At 50.0% G+C, this 22,737-nt stretch overlaps 1 protein-coding gene across 4 annotated transcripts in view; it reads left to right on the plus strand.

Moving 5' to 3' along the window:
* Positions 1–634: 634 nt before the first annotated feature.
* RBPMS2 (RNA binding protein, mRNA processing factor 2) overlaps positions 635–22,737 on the plus strand; it is a 49,698-nt gene continuing 27,595 nt past the window's right edge. For 3 of the 4 annotated variants that reach the window (XR_005295328.2, XM_043494250.1, XM_043494253.1), the window contains exon 1: positions 635–1,153. Coding sequence is in view for 3 of the 4 variants with exons in the window: in XM_043494250.1 (XP_043350185.1) it covers positions 1,094–1,153 (60 nt within the window). In the remaining variant the exon portion in view is untranslated. The remainder of the gene's footprint in view (positions 1,154–22,737) is intronic. The other variant, XM_043494252.1, reaches the window with a different exon arrangement.

A 22,737-nucleotide genomic window follows, 5' to 3' on the forward strand; every position in this document is an offset into this window, starting at 1 on the left:
ATGTGCTGACATGCAGTAAGCTCCCTGTGGGACAATAGGAGAGACTCCACTTGGTGTATGACACTCCCTACTTCAGGGCTTAAGCCAACCTCTCCCCATGGAGATCAGGCTGGGGGCGGGAAGGGGGGGTCAGAGACCCCCTCAACAAGGCTCTTCTCCCTTCCTCTGAAGCACCTGGTGCACCCAACTGCCCAAGCATCTCGGTGGCCCACGGGCTGACCCAGAGTGACCCCGCCTGCAGTCTCTATTTGTGCGGCTCCCAAGCTGGCTGGAGCTGCGAGGGGGGCTGTCGTGGCACTGGTTTGGCGGGGGAGGGGGGTGTCCTATAGGCAGCCGAGTGGGTGGGGGGCGCGGCCCGGCCGCTTAGAGCCGGGCGAGCAGGCCGGGACCGGCTCCGGGCGGAACGGGGCCGCTGGCCCTTTAAGAAAGTTCAATCGTACGAGTTCATCAAAGTTTAAAAAGTTTTTCGTGGAAAAAAAAAAAGCGGTGGGGGGGGGCAGGAAAGTTGGCTGCGGGCGGCGGGGATTGGCTGCGGGTTCCCCGGGAGACGGTGATGCAGGGCGAGGGGCCGGGCCGGAGCCCAGCTGAGCCCCCCTCTCCTCCCCCCCGCCCGGGCGGGCTGCGCCGAGCCATTGATGACCCTATTGAAAAGGCGCAGGCGGCAGCTCGGGGCTGCACTCGGGGCCGGCGGCTGCAGCTCGTTGGCACCTTCCCCCTCCCTTAATTGCTCCTCAGCCAACTCCATGTGAGCCCGGCCGGGTACAAATAGCCCCGCGCCGCCTTCCCCCCCCACACCGCGCACCTCGCCCACGCCGCACTCCCGTTCAGTTGGGCGGTGGCCAGCCCGCCCCGCACCCTCCCGGGCAGCACCAGGGCACCCAGCCTGGACACCATCTCCGCACCTAGCTGCACCCCGGAGCCTTTTGTTTGTTGGTCACCCACAGGCACCATTTCCAAGCCCAGCCCAGAACCGCAGCTCCCCCGAGAGCCTCCTGCCCCCAAGAGAGCCAAGCCCGGGGGAAGCCCTGCGATCCCTGGACAAAGACGCTACAAAGAACCCAGGACCGTCCACTCAGCCCCCTGCACCCCCGCCATGAGCAACCTCAACAAGGAGAGCGAGCACAGTAACAGCAGCAACAACATCGAGGAGGAGGTAAGGGGCTGGGGAGCTCTGCCCCCTTGCTGGGAGAGGGCTGGGAGGGCAGGCTCAGGGGCAGGGAGGGTTTGGGCTTCCTGGCCTGTCTCTGTGGGTGGGGTGGTAAATTGGCTAGGGAGGTGTAGGGCTTAATGGGGAATTTGGATCCTGGTCTCTCCCGCCCTTAGCTTGGTGGGATGGGGACCTGAGCATGTACTCCTTTTCAGGGGGTGTGGGCACAGGCTGGCCTCAAAGAGCACCTCTGATGCTCCCCACAAATACACCCCACTTCCCCTTTGCAGGGCTGAGCCTCCTTAATGGGCTCAGTGTCCAAGCCCACCAGAAATGTAAAGTCCTGCTCTTCCCGCAGTGCCCACCTTGGCTGGGGCTGGGCGGCTGGCTGTGCAGTCAGATTCCTGCTCTCTTCCAGCTCAGAGTGGAGCTGTGAAAAAGAACAAACTAAATTTCTCAATTTTCTGTGTGGGATCCTTGCTCCAGTAAAAGCCAGATCTGCTCTAAGCCCTAGTGTGGTGCTGTGGACAGGTGCCCAACCCAAGGCTGTACCTTTCTGCTGGGTTGGGAACAATCTTGTCTGAGACTGGGGGCAATGCTTGACCTTTGCCATCCCTGAGCTTGGCTAGTTTTCTGTGCCTACAGCTGGGACTGGCCCTTGGGGTCCCTGAGAATCTGCTCATGAGCCAGGAGAACTTGCTCTCTCCATTTCACCATTTAAAAACCTCATGCTGCTTAGTGCTTAAAGTGATCTTAAAAGTGTGTTTGGGGGGGACACCTGACATAATGTGGGAGCAGCAGCTTTAGCAAGCCAGGAAAAGTGTGCCCTCTGCTATGGCTTGATCTCTTTCAAAGAAACCTTGGCTGGGTCTGTGACCCCTAGCTACACACCACCCCCCAAAACATGCACACTAACTGCAACTGGCTGGTGTAGTGCAGCCCATTTCTGCTTGTATTGCTGGGCAAAGGGCATCTCTCCTCCCCTGGAGAGGAAGGATGACACCCCTCATCCAGTCCTGATTCCCCTTCACCCCAAAGCTTGGGTGAGGGGTTCCTGGGGGTGGGCAACATCTTAGAATTAAATGAATCCCTGGCATGCAGCTGGGTTGATGGGGGAGGGGGGGGGGCTTGTAAGGAAGTGCAGCTGTTTAAGCAGGCCTGGTCTGGTGCTCTCCTCAGAGCCTTGAAATGCTTGCTAGTCTGGTGGGAACTGCATGGTCCATCTCCTGCTCTCCTCTTGAGAAAGCACTGGCTTCCCAGGGTGAGCACTGTTGCAGGCTAGCTAGAGGTCAGGAACATCACTTTGTCTCCTTTTATTTTGCCTGGTTTGACCTCCTGCGTGATCTTGGGGAGATCGGCTAGCCCTGCCTGGTGCAGGAGCCCTAGAGTGTGGCTCTGGGGAATGAGGACAAGGCTCCTCAGCTTCTGTGCTGGAGGGGACCCTCACTGGTTGCAGTGTGCCTGGGCTGTCCCTCGCTTGGCCAGAGCAGGGCTGCCATGCTCTGCTGGAGACTTCCATCTGCTTTCAGTACAGTGGGTGGGCAAGAGCCACTCAAGATACAAAGGGTTGCCAGGCTCCTTTCTGTCTCCTCCCTGACCACTGATGGCTAGAGATGCAAATCTGGACTCTGGTTAGCTTTGTGCTGCATAGTGTACTGGCTCGGAGTCCTGTGTGGGGAGGGTGGAGAGACCTGGGATACTGCTCTCTGCAGGAGAAGCCTAGAACAGAAACTGTGCAGCCTGGTGTCCGGATGGCATGCTGCTGGCAGCAGGGAAAACAATCCCTCTGTGTCACTGCCTCCTCCTCCACCAGAAAGTCTGTCCCCTTAGTCACTGCATCAGAGTACTTGGCACAGTCCCTGACTCTTCATGGGGCTCTGAGAAGTCTCTGAAGTAAGCCCAAGGATGCTGATCCTTTGGGTGCCGAGCTAATGTTCGTGTGTAGTTCTCCATGCTGGAGGGAAGCCTGAATTCCCTGGTAGCTTCAGTTGGCTATGCTAGTCTTCCCATCCCCTCCCCCCCAACTCTTCTCGAAGGAGCCGTGCAGCATTGCTGGTGCAGAATGGCGGCCTTGTTTCCACCCCAGCATTGGGCAAAATGCTCCTAGTACGTTGGTGAAGCATGCTGAGCTCTTGATCAGTGAACTCTCAACAGCTACATAAGAAACCCCCTTAATGCTGAGGCTACCTGTCCAACTTCTCGCTGTTCTTGGGGGTGGGCAGGAACAAAGGCTAGCACTTGCCTAGGTCTGTGGGAAGTGGGTGGGGAAGATGACTCAAAGCATTGTCTGGGGACAGGGTGGTGACTGCTTTTCCCATAGAACAACTTAAAGGTTTAGATGGAGAGGAGGGGTTGAATACTTAGTGTCTTGGTACAGCTGGAGATATGGTGGGGGCTGCAGCAGTGGCATTTTACAGCATGCCTGGATTTCTAGTCATGGGTTCTCCCCCTGCTTGGCAGTTTCCTAGTTGCCCCTCTCCTTCCCTCACCTCTAATTAGCCAAGCTAGTCCAGTTAATGCTTCTATAACACAGGAAGGGGTTTATTACCAGCAGTTGATCAGCACTGCCCATGGGGAATCTGCTACAGTACAGCTTAACTAATGGGCACTGATGCCTGGGAAACCCATTGCAGATACTTGATTTGATTATTCACTGGCCTGCAGAACTTGCCAGTGAAACCCAAGATCCTGGGTCACTTAATTAGTCAGGTGTGATTCTGTTTCAACTATCTAGTGCACCCTGTAGCATGCTGGTAAGTGGTGTACAAGGTAATTTGTCAGGCTATCAGACCTCATGCTGGAATAAGCTTTCCTATTGCTACACTTGCTGAGAGCAATGTGGCTGGTGGGCTAGCAAAGTGGAAATTTGAAATTCTACTATCCTTGGATACATTGTGACCATATGCAATCTGGCCCTTCCAACAGTGATGTGTGGCACTAGGATGGGACTTGACTCTTACAAGAAAGCTAGTCTCCACTGTTTCAATGTCTGTCCACCATGAGCAGGGTGAGAGCAAAGGGGTGTGAATAAAATAGTCTGGCACGTTCTCAGCAAAGGGGGGCAGCATCCACAATCCTCAAATCGGTAGAGCTGCACAGGTATGGAGGAGTCAGACAAATTGCAATGGCTTGTATAAAATCCCAGAGGATTATAGTAGGTCTCCTCAAAGAGTAACTTCTAGGGCAAGGGTTGTCAACCTGGGGGTCATGGTCACCTCACTTCTAATGGGAGTGAGTGTCCTTGATCCATGGAAAGGGGGTGCTGGTCTGCTCCCAGGTTGGAGAGCCATGGTATGGAAAAGGCTGAGGGCTTCTGTGCTAAGACACCTGGCCCCTCCCAAGCAGTCTTGTTCACGAGAGTACAAGATCTCTAATAGTTCCTTGTTGCGTGTAGCTGCCTAATTCCCAAAGCTATAGGACTTGAATTGCTGCTTTGGGAAGAGCATTCCACACCTGACACAGGCCAAGTCCTTGTTTGTCAGACTTTTTTCCCCTTCTTCCCATAATTCCTTGTTACACAGGACTTCTCTGCATCACTCAAATTCCTCTCCCTTCTTGTATCTGCATCCTTCTAAGACATGGCCATCTCAAAACACACTTTGGGCTAAAGTCTTTCCTCCTAGTATTGCAAACCACATCTTGGGTGACTGAGTGGAGGGGAACTCTCTTCTCCATGTGTACTTGACAGCATGCTACAGAAATTCATTTCCCTTGTCTAGCCATTTACCTCCTCCCCACTCACCCCAAGCAGCAGAGAATCTCACATCAATAGGGGACAAATCTACTTAAACAAGTGACTAAAACTAGCAGTAGGCTTGACATGACTTTGAATTTGGGGTCTTGAAACTGACTAGAATTCTAGTCAATGTTAATGTTGAACCATGGCTCACTAAAATTCTGGCATAGCTAGAACCTCTTCCCTATCACTGAGGCAAGCAGTATATTTAGCATCTTCACTTGAATCTAATCCCTCCTGCCCTGCTCTGAGCACTCTATTCTCAAATGCCCTCAAATTTCTGTTCCTAGATACGTGCCTCTGCATGGGTGAATTTGGTCTCTTTCCACATCACACTGTAAACTCCTATCAAAGTTGGCATCCACAACCACCCTTTAAGCCCCTCTGCAAAACCAGTATGTCCGTCCCACTGAACACATGTACCTTGGCTTGGCACTTGTCTGTGTAGCTCCCAAACTTAACCTCACTGGCACCTAATCTCAAGGTCCCTGTCTTTCACAATCCCTCCTGATTAGTGTCCTCCATAGATCTCATTAATGTGCCTCACTTCCACTGCTTGGTCATAATGAAAACCTTAAATAGCAGGGCCTCACACTTGTCCCTGGTCTACCTCACCAGACACCTCCCCAAACTTGATACACTGCCACTTATCATTATCCTTTGTTTACATGTCTAAGCCAGTCATCCATCTACATGCCAAGCTATTCTGACTAACTGATATGCAAAGTTGTCTCTACAGCCCTTCTTCCAGCCACTAACTTTGGCTCAGCAAACAAGCTGCTCTAGCAAGCAGCACTGCTGCTTGTGACATTGGCACACATGTAAACAAAACATGGCAACTTATTGATACTGCACTAGCACCTCAGGACCCCAGTGTGCCTGGTGTTGTACAAACAACCAGGTGAGCACCCCAGGGCAGGGACTTGCAATCAATCCTCTATCAACTGCAATGCTGTTCTAAACACAGTGTTACCTGCTAGATGGCTGTCACACTGCCCTCTCTCTGAGGTGGGAGTTTAACTTTCACAGCTGTGATGGCCAGTAGACCTACAAGAGGTTCCATATAGCTCCTAGCCTGCCGCAAATATAAAGGAGGGGAGAGGGCATTTAGGGCAGCGATCTGGTGAGAAGCAAAGATATCTGTCCCTGGACTCATCTCTGGCTAGGATGGCAGATACCTTGCATGAGAATTCAACAGGAATCCGGTCTCCTGCTGAAGTCCTTCTGTTCTCCACCTCCTAGTTCCCAGGCTGGCTCTGTCTTCATTAGAGAAGGATTGAGTTTAGTGATGTAAACTCAACCAGTCTTCCTAGCCATGACATAATGGGGCTGGGGGAAGGTAGCTTACACTTCACTTACCAGCTGGTGAATGGTAATAGATGCTCTTATTTGCTAAGGCTCTTTGAGTAGTCCTCATGCAACCACAGTGGCCAGCTCTTGTTCCTTTTCTCAGTTTCAGAGAAACTGTAGTCTGACCTCAGTTATGTCTCTGGATGCTTAAGCTGCCTTCTACCCAAGTGGATTTTCATTTTCTCCAGCTGTACTGCACTCAAATTTCCAAAACTAACTCTTCTGAAATCAAACAACCCTGGACTGTTGCATTCAGTACCCCTTTCCTTACTATGGAGAACTTGAGTAGCTAGTGGCAGTAGCTCCCATCAGTGTTTACTTGTTATACCCCTTTCCTCCTACCCTGCATTTTGTCTACTTGGATTATAAGCTCTTCAGGGCAAAGCCTGTCTGGACAGTGTCTAGTATAATGGGGCCTGTTAGTCAGCCCTTATGCACTACTGCAATAAACACCTGTAATAAGGGTTCCTGTTCTCAATGGCTGCTTCCCAAGCAGGGTAGGAATACAGTCGAGCCAGGATGGTGCCTATGCCTTTACTTCCTGGATAGTAAAGAACATCTCTGCCAGTTCCAGACCTGTTCAGCTGACAACTGTCACTAAAACCCTATGGGAACAGTGGCTGAGTGCCTGGATCACAGCTCCTGGAATCTTACTCCTGGTGACCTGTGGTATATCCACAAATGCTCCATCTACTTTTGATTCCTTATCCTACCCCCAATAGCTCACTGCCTCTCAATTAGCCAATGAGACCTCACTGCCAATACTTCCGATGCTCAGTGACAACTCCCACCATCTCTTCCTGGTCTAGCTCCCCAGTAAAGTTTGGCTCTATCTATAGTGATCTCCCAGCTAAGCCAGTCAAGCATCAGTTACATCCACTGGAGCTGTCTCCATGGCTTAACATCTCTAGGCCCTGCTCTTCCATACTACACTAACTTTTTTGCTGGGCCCCCCTTTGAAAATATTTCAGGCTGTGATGACCCCCCCAAAAGTGATAGCAAATTACTGTACATACTCATAGGAACACTAAATGAAGCATGTAATCATTAACCCTGCAGTCAGACACTGAAGCTTTTAAAAAAGTGACCATATTTAAAATTTCCAAATAGAGGACACGCTAAGGGGTTGAGGAATGGTGGGGGGGGGGGGTGAGAAGGGGGTTACAGCAATAACATACTATGTTGCCCTCACTTCTGCACTGCTGCTGGCAATGGTACTGTTTCAGAGCTGGGCTCCTAGCCAGTAGCTGCCACCCTCTGGCTGCTCAGTGCTGAAGGCAGTGCCTCCACCAGCAGCAGCTGCACAGAAGTAAGGGCAGCAATACCATACCAACTTGTGACATTCCCCAACATAGCCTTGACCCCTTTTTTGGGGCAGGACCACCAGTCTGAGAAAGTGTTAGAACATGGGTACAGATGCCCAGATGTTAATACTGCTTGGCTTTAGAACCCAGTCTTCTGCCTCTTCTACACAAATCTCCAACAGGCAAGATGGATCATGTAGCCTTAATTACACACCCTCTCAAAACACAACCTCTTATGATAAAAAGCCTAGCTCTAGGGTGGTTCTCCCAAAACCCTGTTGTTGCTAACACAGGAGGCAGGTCCCTTTGAAAAGAATCCCCAGACTCCAATCTGACAAAATTAGAAGAAACAAGATTCTTCCAGTATCTCAATGCATCTTAAAGGAAATATAGCATAGTTTAGGTTCCCACTGTCATGCATGCCAGCTTTCCTTGCTGGCCTCTGTCTCAAGCAAAGCACTCCTATTCCATGCAGTTATATGGGGTCTGTTTTCTTCCTTGTGTTGCTTGCATGTTGGCAGTGACAGTGGCTCCCTCTCAACTCCTGGGGAGCACTGTCAAATCCTAAAACATTCCTTCAGTCTGCCACCAAAGACCACAGCCCCAAATGCAAAAGTGAAACTAGTGGGTCTAGCCCACAGCTGTGGGCAAAAAGCATTGCCTCTAATCCATAACTATGTACTGAAGCTATAGCCATCTGACCTTTCATTGGCACTGAGCGCCTGTGGCTCCCAGTCAGCTATGGTTGCCTGCTCTCAAAGTAGGCATGTAGACTCGTAGTAGCTTAAAATGAGAACTCTGGCTTCTAGCCTTCAGTATGGTGCCCAAGCAAACGAAATACAGAACATAGTGGGGCCAGTTCAGTCCTGTCTGTCAGCTTTGACAAGTTCTAGACTCATCAGAGGAAGGCACAAGACTCCCTGTAATGGGAGTAATTAACACAGGAAACCTTCCTAAGAGATCTGCTCTAAGGATTACTTTAGGGAAGGTGTCTGGCCTATGTTAGGCCTTCAGACTAGATCACAATGGCCTCTTCTGGCCTTGGCTTCTATAAATTTGCTCCATGTCACTTAATGGCTTGAAGGAGGCTTAACTTCTGCCCTAGCTTATGTACCTGAATAGCCTTATTTGTTTGACCTCTGAATCCTATTAAGATATTGGCCTCCATCTTGTGGAAGTGAGTTCCACAGTCTTGACCAATTTTAAATGTGGTGCCTCTAACATCAGTAGGTATTGTCTACATACAACAGACAAGTAAATTGGACCTCCTGGCTTAGCTACCACTTCACTGTTCTAGCAAGGAAGAATTTAATATCTAATCTCAAAGGCTTCAAAACCCTTACCTGTGATCTGATTTCTAAAGTTATGCACTGATTCAGACAAATAACATTCAAATCTAATGCACCACTTTCTCACCTAAAAGACACATGTAGTCAGATCAGGAAAACAAGTCAATGACACTGGCTCATTCTGGGTCTGAAACCACACATGAAATGGTAGTATCTCTGCAGAAGGTAAGGAAACTCCTGTGCTATAAAGATACCATATCTATACAACAGAAGGACACTTCCTCCCTCTGTTACACATCTAAACAACTAGGTAGCTGAAATCTGGTTCCTCTTACCTAGAGTTGGGTCTTGGAAGATAAATGTGCACTAGGTTACCAACAATCTCCCTCTCATGCTGGAATGAGACTCCCTGTACTGAAAAGGCTCTCTCTCATGTCAGCAACTTCATCATGCAATCTTAATGCTAGATAGGGGTCCTAAAAGTGGTGGTTGCTTCCAGACATGTGCTGACAAATATTTTGTCAGACCCCCAAATTGCTACTTCACCTGGAAAGCATTGAAATTCACAGGTTCAGGTGGTCCATGTTCTGAATCTGTCATGTAGCCATACCACCAGTCTGAGATCATGTGATTATGATATTTGTCAGGTATGATCCCATGTGGATAGGAGACCAAGGAAAACTCAAGCTGCTACAGGAAGTGATGCTGGTGACCCTTATAGGTAAAAGGAGTGGAAGTGCCATCTGACTCTCCCTTGCCATGGTGGGAAGGGGTAACTGCATTTTAAATGAGACGAAACCAGTCCTGTGCACTGAAGTGGCTAGTGCAACAGACAGAATGAGGAAGCATCACTGCTAAAGGATCAACCTTGGACTAAAGAACTGAACTTGGTTGTGGGCTCTGTCCTCACTGGCAATTGGCATTCAGCCAGCCACACCCACTTAAGCACACTTGCAAAAACCTCTACTCTACAAGTGAACCTGAAGGAGTGAAACTACCGTAAACTACCACTTTATTACCAGGGAGGTGCTTGTGCTGTAGTGATGAGGGTCATACAAGTACCAGTTGGTGTGATGCCAGCCTGAAAGGTGAAACTAGGAGAAACTTCTGCAGAAGTCTAATTCCTGCCCTTTTCTGGATATGTTGGAGGGGGGAGAATGTTCCCCATAATACTGGGCTTTGGTTAAAGGCCACAGCCAGCCCTAGGCACACACCGCCACTAGGTGGTGCCCCCTGCAGCCAATGTGCTGGAGTTGAAGAACGTGGCACTGCCTCAGTTAGAAGGCAGGGTGAGCAGCAGATGCAGTGGGGTGGGGATGGTTGAAGCGGGTGCCCCTGGGAACTCTGGCAATGGGGCCAGAGCTGCAGGCAGTGAGTGACCTTTGCCTGGCCTAGCAATGGCCTGTGTGGAATGAATGGAGTGGCCTGGTCTGGGATCAAGCAGCCCACACCAAGCCTCTAGTCTCCAAGAGTGCTGACTAGGGCAGGGAATGGTGGGGAGGTGCATGGGATAACTTGAGGTGAAATCCCTTGCAGTAGGGAGGGGAAGCCCTAATGATTCTAGCAGCTGTCAGGGTCAAGGCTGAACTGCCCCACTGTGCAGGTCTGACACAGGAGTACTACCTGGAAGCTTCCTCTTTGGCCCCATTCATAGGACCTGGATCAAAGTTTAAAGGCAGATGACCCTGACACATGACTTCCCCTGAGTCAATGGTTGGCTACATGCCTTGCCATTCACAGTGCAGATTTGGACTGATCCTGTCCATAACTGGCCAAGAGCTCTGCAGTGCCTCAGGAGGGAGTTGCCTTGAACTCCTGCTGCCCACTGCACCATGCTAGCTCTGAGAGCACTACAAGTATAGTCAGCAGCCAGGCTTGTGAGCTGGGCCTAGGGACCCCTGGGATGAGGAGGATCCCAAAGATGCATGATATTCTGGTCTTGGGAAGATGCAGAGAATCTTCACTTCTAACTGGGAGCTTCTTTCACTGGCCAAAGCTTGGCTAGAGAGCTACATGACCAGTCAGGAAAACACAGCCTCTTTGGTGCAGCTCCCCTTCAGAGTGGTTCTCATTCAGCCCTATTTTTTGGGGGGGAGGCATTCTCTCCAGTGGGGTGGTCCAATGTAGTATGGGTAGCTAGGTATCTACCTGCTTCTAGACTGGGCAGAGCTGTCATTGTGTGGCACAGATAATCCCAGCATGTTGGAGTTACTAGCTGTGCTTTGGCATGGATACCCTCTTGAGTCTTCATGGTGGGCAAGGCCAGAAGGGCCCATTACAGGTCTAGTCTGACCTGGATATACTCAATCTAAACCAATGGTCCTTGGCACTAAGACCACAAGAAGGTAGGCATTAAACATGGTTGCATGGCCTAAATGTACATCTCCTTACCAGCCAGTGGCACCCTAGATCCCTGCTCCCTTCTTGGAGATATGGGCGGGAGGGGAGAGGGAGGAGGGAAATGGAGCAACTCCAAAAATGGCTGCAGAGCTGCATCTTCCCTAAATGCCTTTGTGTCTGGCCAGACACAGCTCCTCCTGGCCTCTCCAGAAACTGAGTTGTCTAGGGGCAGGATCCAGAGCTGTCCTAGGGAATGTTCCACCAAACAAGCAATAGGTGGGTTGACTGGGCTTTTGAAGTAACCCCATGGTAGGGGGCCTGGGTCAGAGGTGTGCCTGCAGAATGTGTAGACACATTCACACTAGTTTTAATCTAGCTTGGGTAGGCCTACATGTGCAGCCATTTACCCCCCTGCAGTGTTGCTGTCCCCCAAGTGCCTGGGTATACTGGGGGTGCAGTGCATGTTGGATTTGAGGGAGGGCAAGGCTGCCCTCTTCCTTTTCCTTCACAGTAGGCTGTTCCAGGGCTCCCTTGGGCTGGAGGGGGAGGGAAGCATCTTCTTCTCTTCTCCCCCCTGCTGTGTTCTTTACTGGCTTCTTAATGCTGCCCCTCCCTTCCCCCGCTCTGTCACAACTTATCACTTGCTTAGCCTCCAGACTTTTCCTCCTGGGCTTCCTGCTCTTGGTTTGTCTTGCCTGCCTGTGCCACTTGTGCTCCGCACCTCATGTCTGTGTTCGGAGGCCATGTCTCCCTGTGTCTTGCCACAGGCTGCCTGCCTGCCTCTGGAGCAGTGCAGGGGGTAGAGTATGGATGCTGGCTGAAGTCAGGAGCCCCTGGTATGTGCTGATGCTGCAGTTGTGCTGCCTATAGACCCATCCCTAGCAGCACTGACCAGAACTAGGGACTAGTAAAGGCTGGACTAAACTCATCCCAGAGGTGTCCTTTGTTCCCAGCTGTACTAAGGCTGCAGAAGCCAGTGTCAAGACTACAGGGACTTGGTCACTCATCCAGGGGAGTGGGGGACAGACATCACTGGGTGCTGTGGGGATGCTCACAGGCCTGTTGCTGTTTCAGGTGACTTATGTACTCCTGCAGCTCCTCAGATCCATGGCTCCATCCATCTGAAATTGTCCCTGCTTAGCCTAACAAAGGATGCTGCAGAGCCAGTCTAGGAGCATGCCCAAGGCCTGACCACTCTAGCAAAAGGGCAGTCTGGGAGTGAGGCACACGGGGTCTCTGGCAGGGTGTGTCAGGGCTGAGCAGCCAGCTGGCTTGATCAGGGTGTGTTTGGCAGGGACCTCAGCTGGAGGGGGAAAAACAGGAGTACCTGTTGCTTGGGGGAGCTAAGCAGGTGCTCCTCCAGGGGGCCAGCTCCCTGTGGATGCTAGAGGGGGTACTTGCAGCTGCTCATGGGGCTGCATGTGCCTCAAGCTAAACATCTAGGTGTGACAGGCCTGGTATAAGCTAGGAAGAGGTGCTGGTAAAGCCAGTGCTCTCTGCAGCTGCAGATCAGGCACACACCTAGGGTTGCCCCTTGACTTCCAGGCTCACCTGGCCCACCCACTGCTGGAAGGTGGGAGGCTGACAGACATGGATACAATCTTTCTTGTTCCCCAGAACAGCTACAGCACATGCTGTGCAGGCTTCCCTGACCCAGAACCTCCTGTAGGGGTGTCCTCTTACCATGGCAAGAGATGCCAGTTGTAGTTCTGATGCATTTACTAGGACCTGGACTGAACTTTGTACATGCCTCCTAAACAAGCTACCTGGTGAGGAGAGTCCTATGGCTAAAGGTGACCACATGTGAGCTACAGTCCTTGCAGTCTTGACACCAGCTTCCTAAAAGACCCTAGTACCACTGGAGACATGTTCCTCTTCAGTGTGAGGAAACCTTCCCTGGCTGGCTGCCTGTGAGCACCTGTGAGAAGGTCTCTGCTCCAGCAGCATAGCACTGACACAAAGCTTCAAAATCCAAGCAGTGTTCTGTTCCCTAGTACAATGAACACTAGCAAAGGACTGGCTGAGAGACCTTCAGGATGTTGACTGTTCCATATTCTTTAGCTGCCTCTGATGCTGAATCCTTGTACTCGGTAAAGCAGGGGGAAAGCACTCACAGCTAACTTCCTCTGGCTAGCCTAGGAACAGGCTACAGCTTTCTGGAATCAATTGTCTATTTGCTGAACTCCAGCTACCTAAAAGTAACTGAGTGCTTGGGACTTGAGCAGCTGTCCTCTGCTGGAGGAACATCTCATGGCAGGCTTGTCCAGCTGGCTGGAGTAATCCATGTAAATGGGATCTCAGTTTAAAGGGCAGGCTTGCTTTCCCTGAACAGGCTGTAGTGCCAGTGAAAAGGTGCTGTTTTGGTAGGTGCTTCTGCTGCTAACATGTCCAACAATATCCAAAACACACCCTCAGGCTGCCCCAAAGAGGGGAACTGGTCTAGCAGAGCTGTAAACTAGCTTGGTGCAGAACTGGGTGACTGCACCACAGGGCTTTCCCAGGCCAGTGAGTCTAATCTCAGGGTGCATAGCCTAGTGCACCAAGCTAATCTCCAGCTGTAGGCTTCCTGCTCCTTCAGGCAGAAACCCATGTCTGTCTCTGCTTCCCAGCTAGCTCAGGGCAGTCTTCCTGCCTGGCCCCACTGTGGTTGGGCTAAAACCCAGTTTTAGAACAGCTCCTCCACCCAGATAAGCAGGAGGATGAAATCCTTGAATAGGAGCCTTTAAACAGCCTTTGTTGGAAGAGGCAGGGGAACATCCCCTGTATATGCACATGACTCTGCCTTGTAGCCAGCACAGCTGTATTTATATCTGCTTTCAGTGGCTCCCACTGTAAACCTGACTCTTATAAACACTCAAGCCTTCATCCCCACGCTGCCTTCCCTTTCAGAGATATTGCTGTACTCACTATGGGGGCCCAGATATTGGCACACTCCCTTAGGGGCAGGGGGCTGGCATGGGCTTCCTCTGCTCCATCATTCTTCATGACAGTCAAGCATGCTTGACTCTCATGAAGAGAGGCCAAATGTGCCAGGCTGAGCATGTCTGGTTCCCTGTGTGCCAGCAGGGAGGGGGCACTGCTGTGCCACAGCTGGATGGCCACAGCAGTCTGAGGGGAAGGGATGATCTCTTCTCCTGGGGTACTCAGAATGAGGCTTCACCACTACCTCCATGTACTGCACACTGGGAACCTAAATCTTCCCCTTTTTCTCAACTGCTTGCTGGGTCACTGATCTAACAGAGAAGGCCATGAAGGCCCTGCTGGGCTTGCCATTATAAATCCTGGCTGTTGGCAGAGAGTGCTCGATCTCCTAGTCAGTGCCCTAAGGGGCAGGGTGATCTCTACCAACTTGGGGGGGGGGCAGAGGGGAACTCTCTTCTACAGACAAATGTGTGGAGAGATCTTTGGCTTGGTCTTCAGGCAACTGGGTTAGTGTGGACAAACAGCAAAGAACTCTGCTTCAGAAACCAATCCAAATGCTTGTCAGGATTCTGGTTATGTCACTGGCAATCTGGTGTTTGGGGGGAGCAGGGGTGAACCAATGAAATCACTTTACAGCACTCCCCTCCTACAGCACTGCTGTATATACTGTTTCTTTACCTACTTCAGTAATATGGCCACTTCTGGGGTGCAGCACAGCAGCTGTTCAGCCATGCATAGCTGTTCTGCATAAACTAGTCCTTCCCCTTCCTGTCAAGTAGCTCTCAGTTTATTGCATTTATTGGGAAGTTCATCTTTGCAGTCATAGCACCCCCACCAAGTGCTGCTGCCTTTAAATGACTAGGAGCAGTCAGGAACTCTGCCTCGCAGCACAGGGTTACCTGATGTTACCTAGCACCTTCCCCCTTTGGAAGGGAGGAGGCCAGAACTGAATGGCTAGCTGGCAGCTTCAAACTCATTTGAGTTAGGAGATTCCAGGCTGAAGCAGTGCCTGCCTGCTGCAGGTATATAGGCCACAGACCTAGTGCTGTGGAGAACCCTGCTTGTGGGCAGGGCTTGCCACTTGAGCTGGGCCATGTCAGATCACCTGACTCTTTGTCTTCTAAGTAGGCCAAACAGCATGCTTCTGGGGTGTGATTTCCCTCTTTACTAGGCTTCTAACTGAGGCCACTGCTGGGCCACAGGCTTCAATTAGCTCACCCTGAGCTGGCAGCTAAGGTTCTGTAGCCCTCCAGGCACTCAGTCCATAGGTGAGAGAAGTCCCTTTATAAAGAGCAGGGGACTGGGATTTAAGGCATGACTCCTGTTCCCAACTGAACCACACCAGAGTTGCTGTGACTCTAGCCTCAACCAAAGACTGAACTGGCAGGGACATGTGGTTTGATTAAATTGCTTTAGTCTGCCTCTTAAAAGGGCAAAGTACTAAAGGGGGGAGGAATGCAATAGACTGGGGGCAAGAAGGGGACCATGACCCATCTACTTGGTATGTTTGCATTTTGAATGGCGCTCCATTTCAGAGACTCTCCAAATCTGCTCCCTCTAACATGGTGCCTAAGTTCCTGTCATTAACAGGCTCTGCTAGAATATCTGGGACTGAAAGATTAGGCTGCCAGCAAATGTACTATTTGTAATCTTCATGGTTAAGATTCCAAATGTTCCCTTCCTGCCGTTTTTGTTTTGCAAGCCCCATGTTCCTTGCATCACTCAAGCCTTATAAGTCCCGGGTTTTAGAGCAGGCCGCTGCCTCACAACATTCCATCCAGCTATCGTCAAGTGGCCCCAGCTGCATCTCATCCAGAGCTGACACAACTCTGCAAAACAGCAGCCGTGTGCAGTGGCTGGATTGCCTGTGAACAGGATGGGCTAGCAGCACACAAGCCCTGCACCACTTTCTTGCAGGCAGGGCACACAGCACCTCAGGCCTTAAGAAGAGGCACAGCTGATGTTTAGAACCAGTGTTCCACTTACAGACCTCCAGTGCTAGCAGCAGAACTCTGGCAAAGCCAAGAGCATCTGTCTACACAGACCTCTTTCCTGCACAGTCCCTTTGTGACAGCCTATATTGCACATGCCCACTACTCTAGAAGTGGGCTTGGCACAACTTGATTATCTCATAACTGACTTCATTTTTGACTGACTTTCAGTTGGGGGGAGGGGCAGGGGTCATACAATTTAGTGACTGTTGAAATTCAAAGTGAAAGCTTTAACCATTCAAACCTAGATTGTATTGTCTGTCTGACACAGCCTTAAATCAAGTTCCCTGTTCAGGCAGTGCTTTCTGGCTTTGCTTAGCTGTAAATTTAATTTACCAAGGGAAACATCTTAAGCTTGTGTATTGTAAAATCAACACAACAAGAAACCAAATCCTTTCTTCCCTATATGCGACTTGTTGAAGGGGTTTGCTCCCTGTTGAGGTGGCTCTGATTGCAAGGCTTCCTAAAAGATTCACTTATCTGCTACCACACCAGGGAGGTGGAGTTGTTTGGACAATCTTGGTCTGTAGGGCTCTGTTTGCTCCAATGGGCTTCAAGATCTCTCTGAGTGTGTGATATAAAGCCATAATGGAGGGTTTTCCTGCCTCAGAGCCTCTTGGCTGCCCTCTACTGTTTGAGGGGAAGACTGTAGGAGAGACCACTTCCACCCCTGCTCCCTCTTGACTTGCATTACTTTCCAGGCTTCCCACAACGCTGTGGGAGGAAGGGAAATGCTGAGTAATGCCCTGTCTCTGTACCAGGCTTGCTGCTGTGGGGTCAAGCTGTTTCTGGCCTCTGACCTACTGAGACCCCACAGGATGTTTTAAAATATGGGGTGATCTAGAAACTAAGCCTCTCTTGCCACTGCTGAAGCTGCTCCCAATGGCCGTGAAGCTGGGCTGCTTCCTGAGGCTGCTGCACTGCAGAACTCCTCCCAGGCAACCACCACATTCTGAGACCAGGGACCTGCCCCAGTGGAACTTGCTTTGGGTGAAATTGTAACATGAAGCCACAATGTCCTGCACTTAGCCAGCCTAGGGATGCAGAGGGGCCTCACCCTGTGGAGTAAAGCAGGAGTGGGCCCAGGCTGAGGTCTGAGCTAGCAGTGTTTGGATTCTAACCTGATCTTGGATCACTAAACTACTTGGCCACCTTGATGAAAGGCCTTGCTTAATCTAAAGTAACAAATTATCTGGGGGGGGGAGGAAGACCCAAGCCATGACTATGGGTATGAGGAATCAGGAGGGCCCAAGTGATTTGGGCACTAGGCTAAATTTCTATTATCCAGGCTGGATTTATTTAGTAATGGATCTCAATAAATGGCACAAGTCTCTTCCCCCCAACCCCCACAGTGAGGAGGTGGCTGCTGTGAAAGTCACTTTCTGCAAGTGACCAAGTAGGCACAGAAGAGCCTGTGGCTGTCAATGAGGAGCTAGTCTCATGCTTTTAGATGGGCTGCTCCTGGGTTAAGATGAAGCAGAAGGAAAAAGACTAAGCAGACACAAGTGTTGCCTTGAGGATTGTTGCAGGGGGGACAGCAATTCTCAGCCTGCAGTAATTTCCTAGAACCTTTAGGAGTCATGCTGGCACTTGTTGGGCACTGGCTATCAATGGTGTAATGTTGGCTGGTGTAACTCTGGCTTTTGGGAAGAAGGAGAAATGGTTCCTGTGCAAGTGTGATTCAACAGGAGACCACTTCCTGTAGCCTACCTCCAGAACAGGGTGAAATCAATTCCCCTCTACCATGGGCAGGGTCTCTCATTGGGGCAATTGAGGGTCCTCAGACCATGTTTTCCACTACTCTGGGGATTACTGGACCCAGAGCTAGTGGAATCGTATGGCATGTTAGCCTATATCAAACACCTGTTAAAGCAGAAGGTTTGGAAATGGCAAATGACACATTTCACATGCACAAGTGATCCCAGCTGGTGGGACAAGACAGCCATGGCTCTGTCCAAGTCACCACCTCAATCACCTGGCTGAGTGCTGGTGATATAGGAAGTGATAAGCCACCCGGTTTCCTTCTCCCAGGTAGCTTGGGTAGAGAGTTGGAGCTGGGGTGGGGAGAAGCTTCTGCTGTAGATCAGGTTGAGATGTCGCTGTGTGGTAGAACAGTAGAGTGGTGTGGCTGGGCTAAGCATGGACAGTGTTGGGGTATGTGCAGGGAGTGTTGGTCACAGCCTGGGTGCTCTAGGCAAGACTCAGCTGGCTTGGTTGCCTGTCTGAGGAAAATACCTTGTTGCTGGCAGTGGATACAGGTTCCCCAATGAGTCCCACTCTGCCCTCCAGCTGGTGTCCAAACAAGGCTTCCTGTCATGGGCTGGTGCTTGAGACCTGGGTCTCTGTCATGGTGCTGAAAAGACTCCATTCCCACCACACTGGTGAAACAATCTTGGACAATGTGGTGGGGGTGGAAGGTGGGGAGCCTCTCTGGGAGCAATCAGTGGCAGTGGAGCCTTTTCCTACTGTAGATGGGCTCATAATTCAGAGTGGGATACTAACCATTTCCACCTTTGTCCTGAGTCTGATAGAGCTCTCAATGTACTCTCCAGTCTCCTGAGTCTTTCCTACTCATGCTGTTCCCTGGGACTGTCTCCACATCATTCTTGTCCTCATAAGCCAATGCTGCCTCTCCCTTCCTTCTAACATGCCTGTTGCAAGGCTTGCTGATAACAGAGTGCAGGGCCACTTTCAAAACCATCTGACCTGTATCTCACTGCACAGAGAACATCCCATTCTGGGCCCTGAGCACATCCTGAAATATTGAACAGGGAAGGCTATTTCACATGCCTGCATGTGCATCAGCCCTAGCACTGGTGACGTGGCCACTGACTGTGCGCAAAATGGGCTAGTCTCTGCTGAAAATACACAGCAGATGCTCCCTAGCCTCCCCATTAGTGTTTCTTGCTCATCAGCTACGTGCAGGCTGTGGCTGAGCCACTGGGTCCCTGGCTTGTCTTAGCAGCTCTGACAAGCAGTTGCATGAGAACCAGTCAGTACACCTCTCCAGTGAGGCTGCAGGATTGACTTGCACAGCTTGATAGTCCAGCTGCAGGAGCTGGCCATCACTCTTAAAAGCTATCCCAGGATTTGCCTTGGCAAGGGTCCAGCCTGCTGAGACCAGGTACAGACTAAAGTAGGCCCCTAATAGGTAAAGGAACCTAGCAGGCTGAGACCATAACTACAGCAAAGTGGATTCCACAAGTGGCCAGGAATGGAAGTGGGTTGGGGTAGACAGGACCAGGCATTGAGCAGTTTTTAGTCACTTGCTGGATGGAATAGTCTGCTGGACTTCAATGGTTGCAGAGTAACTGGTTGTGTCCCCAGTGAGTTAAATGGTAGTCCCTGGGGCCTGTTTAGACTATCTCTTACCTTAATAAATTCCAAGTTGGTCTTTCCCCCAGAAGAGTCTTTGACTACCAAAAGCCATAGTCCCAGCAAGCACCTGGAGGGCTCCTGCCTTACCTTTTACAATAAAGTTCTGGGATTTGATCTCAATAAGTATCACCTGACAGTAAACCAGCTGCCTGGCCAATGGCCCTAGGTTCATTGCACCACATAATGAAATGGTACAAGAGCTATTTGTCCAGTGCCTAGTTCCTGGAAGCTCCTGAGTGATTCAGTGATTGTAGGCTCTCAAATTGTGGCATGAGGCAAGGAGACAGAAGTGCAGAACTTCAAGGTGTTCTTCCTTGAAGCCAATTGTCCATCTTCTACATTTGAAAAGCAAGGGGATGTGATGTATGCATGGAGTGAAAGTACATGGATACCACAGTGATGGGCCTGGCATAAATATCCAGAGCCCTTCAAAAGGCAACACTTGTAGATATGAAGTGTCTCCTGAAGACAAGGATCTTCTAGCTGATGCCAAAGCCTGCTGTTTAACTCAACTTGTCCTGTTCTGTCTGCACCATCTGGGAATGGAGGCAAACAGGTGTTCTCCCCAAACTCTGTGCTTTTTCTAAAGCAGAGATTTTAAACTGCCTGGGTCCTCAGTCTTCTGAAACAATGGTTTGGCTGGCCTCTACTTATTAGGCAGTTAACAGCTAGAGCAGGACATATTGAGCATTGCAAACTAGCAGGTGACTAATCTCACTCATGTCTTCTATGGGAAGTGGGGGTGGTCAGGAAGTCATGGCCTATTTCTGTGGTAGGCTCACAATTTGTCCTGTAGGGAGCTAAAGCCTCCTGCCATACTAGAACCTGAGTGTGCCTCTGGCTAGAGGCACAACCCCACTGCTATCTTTCCAGAGTCTCCAGCTGTCCTGTTTCTAAGGTACTTGGACAGGGATGTGCAACAGTGTCTTGTAAAGTGTCAGATCCTGGTGGCATTACATAAACTACTAAGTGGGTCTGGTGCCCATAGGGGAGGGTGACAAGGAAATAGCTCAAGTGGATATTTTGCTTCTTGCTGCTCATCTGCTGTGGCCTCATGCAGCCTGGATGCACAGCTTGAACCTCTAGGTAAAGCAAATGTATGGTACTTGTTACCTTTTTCTCTTATCAAAAACAAGTTCATGAGGAGGTGCCAGAGGAGGCCCTGACTCCTCTTGCAGGATGAAGATGGTTCCACAAACTGAAAACACAGGAGTTAACTTTTTTCACCACACCTCAAACCTAGCCACTTCCTGGAGATCTACTCCAGTATCAGGAGATGCTTTAGTCCAAGATCATGACACTTCACTAGCCTAGTGGCTTGTTAGGTCTGTGCCCTCACTGAGCTGGAGGAAAACTTCTAGTTAGCAGAAGGGACTGTTGCCCAGTCAAATGTCCTATTGGTTAGAATTGCAAAGGCCCACGCTTCTTTCACATCTCAGCCAGCAATACCAAGAGGGTTTTGTAGCCAGTCAAACATTCCCCAAGCTGCAGTGATGAGTGGAACTGGATAAGAAACTGTGATATTTCACTCAGTGCATGGGGTCCCTGAAGTCCTATCATGCCATCCATGGCTCCACTCTGTTCCCTCCCTCCTGACAACTCTCATGAACCCTCCCAGCCCAGAAGGGTCAGGCATCAAAGGTGCAGTAACCACTTGGAAAATTTTTTTAAATGCTCAATATAGCATGCGGGGGAGATGTCTCTAAAATCAGCTCTGGGAGGTGCCACTTGGTCTTATCATGTGACTGTAGCCAAATCTGAATGGATTACTTGCTGTTAGTCATGTCTCGGGTGTCTTTCTCAGAGCTGGCTAGAGGCTGACTGAAATGGTAGCAACAATTGTTGTCTTGACCCCTTGCTACAGGAACAAAATCTCTGGTTCACATGCAGGTGATGCAGGATAACTTGTACCCCTCCATCCACATTGAAACACCTTTGGCCAAGGGAAGGGCACACTGAGCTGAGAAAAGACAAGTTAATCCTGTAGCCCCCTAGGGTCTGTTGTGAAGCCTTGCTCAAGGGGCACTTCCTAGCATGCATAGTATCACATCAGGATTAGAACCCAGGTGTCTCTAGCAGACCAAATGGCCACTTAGCCTTGCTGCCTGCTGAATCTGTCCTGGGATATGCAGCCAGTAAAATGGGGCCACTGTTCTGTATCACTTATAGCCTCCTAGTGACCGGTCCACAGAACTGTCTACTTCTGCTGCCAGCTATTGTGACCCCTGCAGTAGGTCTGTGCTGAGTCCAGGGGTCAAGCTGCAGGGGAGGTTATGCATACATTTATATTCTTGGGGGAAACAAGCACTAAACGTTAAGGCTGCCAAGTAATAACCAAGACTGGGAGATGGAGATAGAATTTAGGTGTCCATTCCAGTGCAAAGGAAAGATAGGATGACTAGTAAGAGTGGCTTCATCAGGTGTTCTCTACTGTCTTGAAAATCAAAGGAATCCTCCAAAAAATGGAAACCTGATCAAATTAAATACAAAAGAACACTTTCTACATGCTTATGCTGAGACTAAGGCATAAATGACTTACCTAGCAAGGGGGGCACAAGGCAATAAGATTCTTTAAATATATTGGGAACAAAAGACAAAGGGAAGTGTAGGCCCTCTACTTAGCAGGGAAGGAGAGTTTAAAAACTGATATCAAGAAAGCTGAGGTGCTTAATGCCCATTTTGCCTTTCTTCCCTAAAAGGTCAATATTGTGAGTAATATACAACCAGCAGAGGAATGCAAGCTAAAAATAGGGAGAACAGGTTACAGAATATTTATACAGATATGTTCAAGTCAGTAGGCCCTGATGAAATTCATCCTAGGGTACTTAAGCAACTAGCTGCAGGAATCTTAGAGCTGTTAGCAATTATTTTTTGAGAATTCCTGGAGGACAAGAGGTCCCAGAAGACTGGAGACAGGTTCTATTTGCCCATCTCTAAAAAGGTACACAAGGAAGACCCAAGGAACTGGAGTCCATTTAACTTCAAAAAATTTTCTCCAGTATCTTTTCAGGTATTGAACAATACACTTGTAAGCACCCATAGGGTAATAGGGCTTATAAGGAATAGCTAGTGAGGATTTGTTAACATCATGCCAAACCAACTTTATTTCCTCCTTTTGATAGGATTACTGATCTAGTTAATGGAGGGAAGCAGTAGATATGACAAACCTTGGGTTTTTTTAGTAAGGCTTTTAACAGTTTTGCATGACATTCTCATAAGCAAACTAGGGAAATATGGCCTAGATGAATTTCATTAATTTGTGCACCCACCTTATAGTAAA

This window comes from Dermochelys coriacea, chromosome 10 (genome assembly GCF_009764565.3).
Source record: "Dermochelys coriacea isolate rDerCor1 chromosome 10, rDerCor1.pri.v4, whole genome shotgun sequence".
Lineage (NCBI taxonomy): Eukaryota > Metazoa > Chordata > Testudines > Dermochelyidae > Dermochelys > Dermochelys coriacea.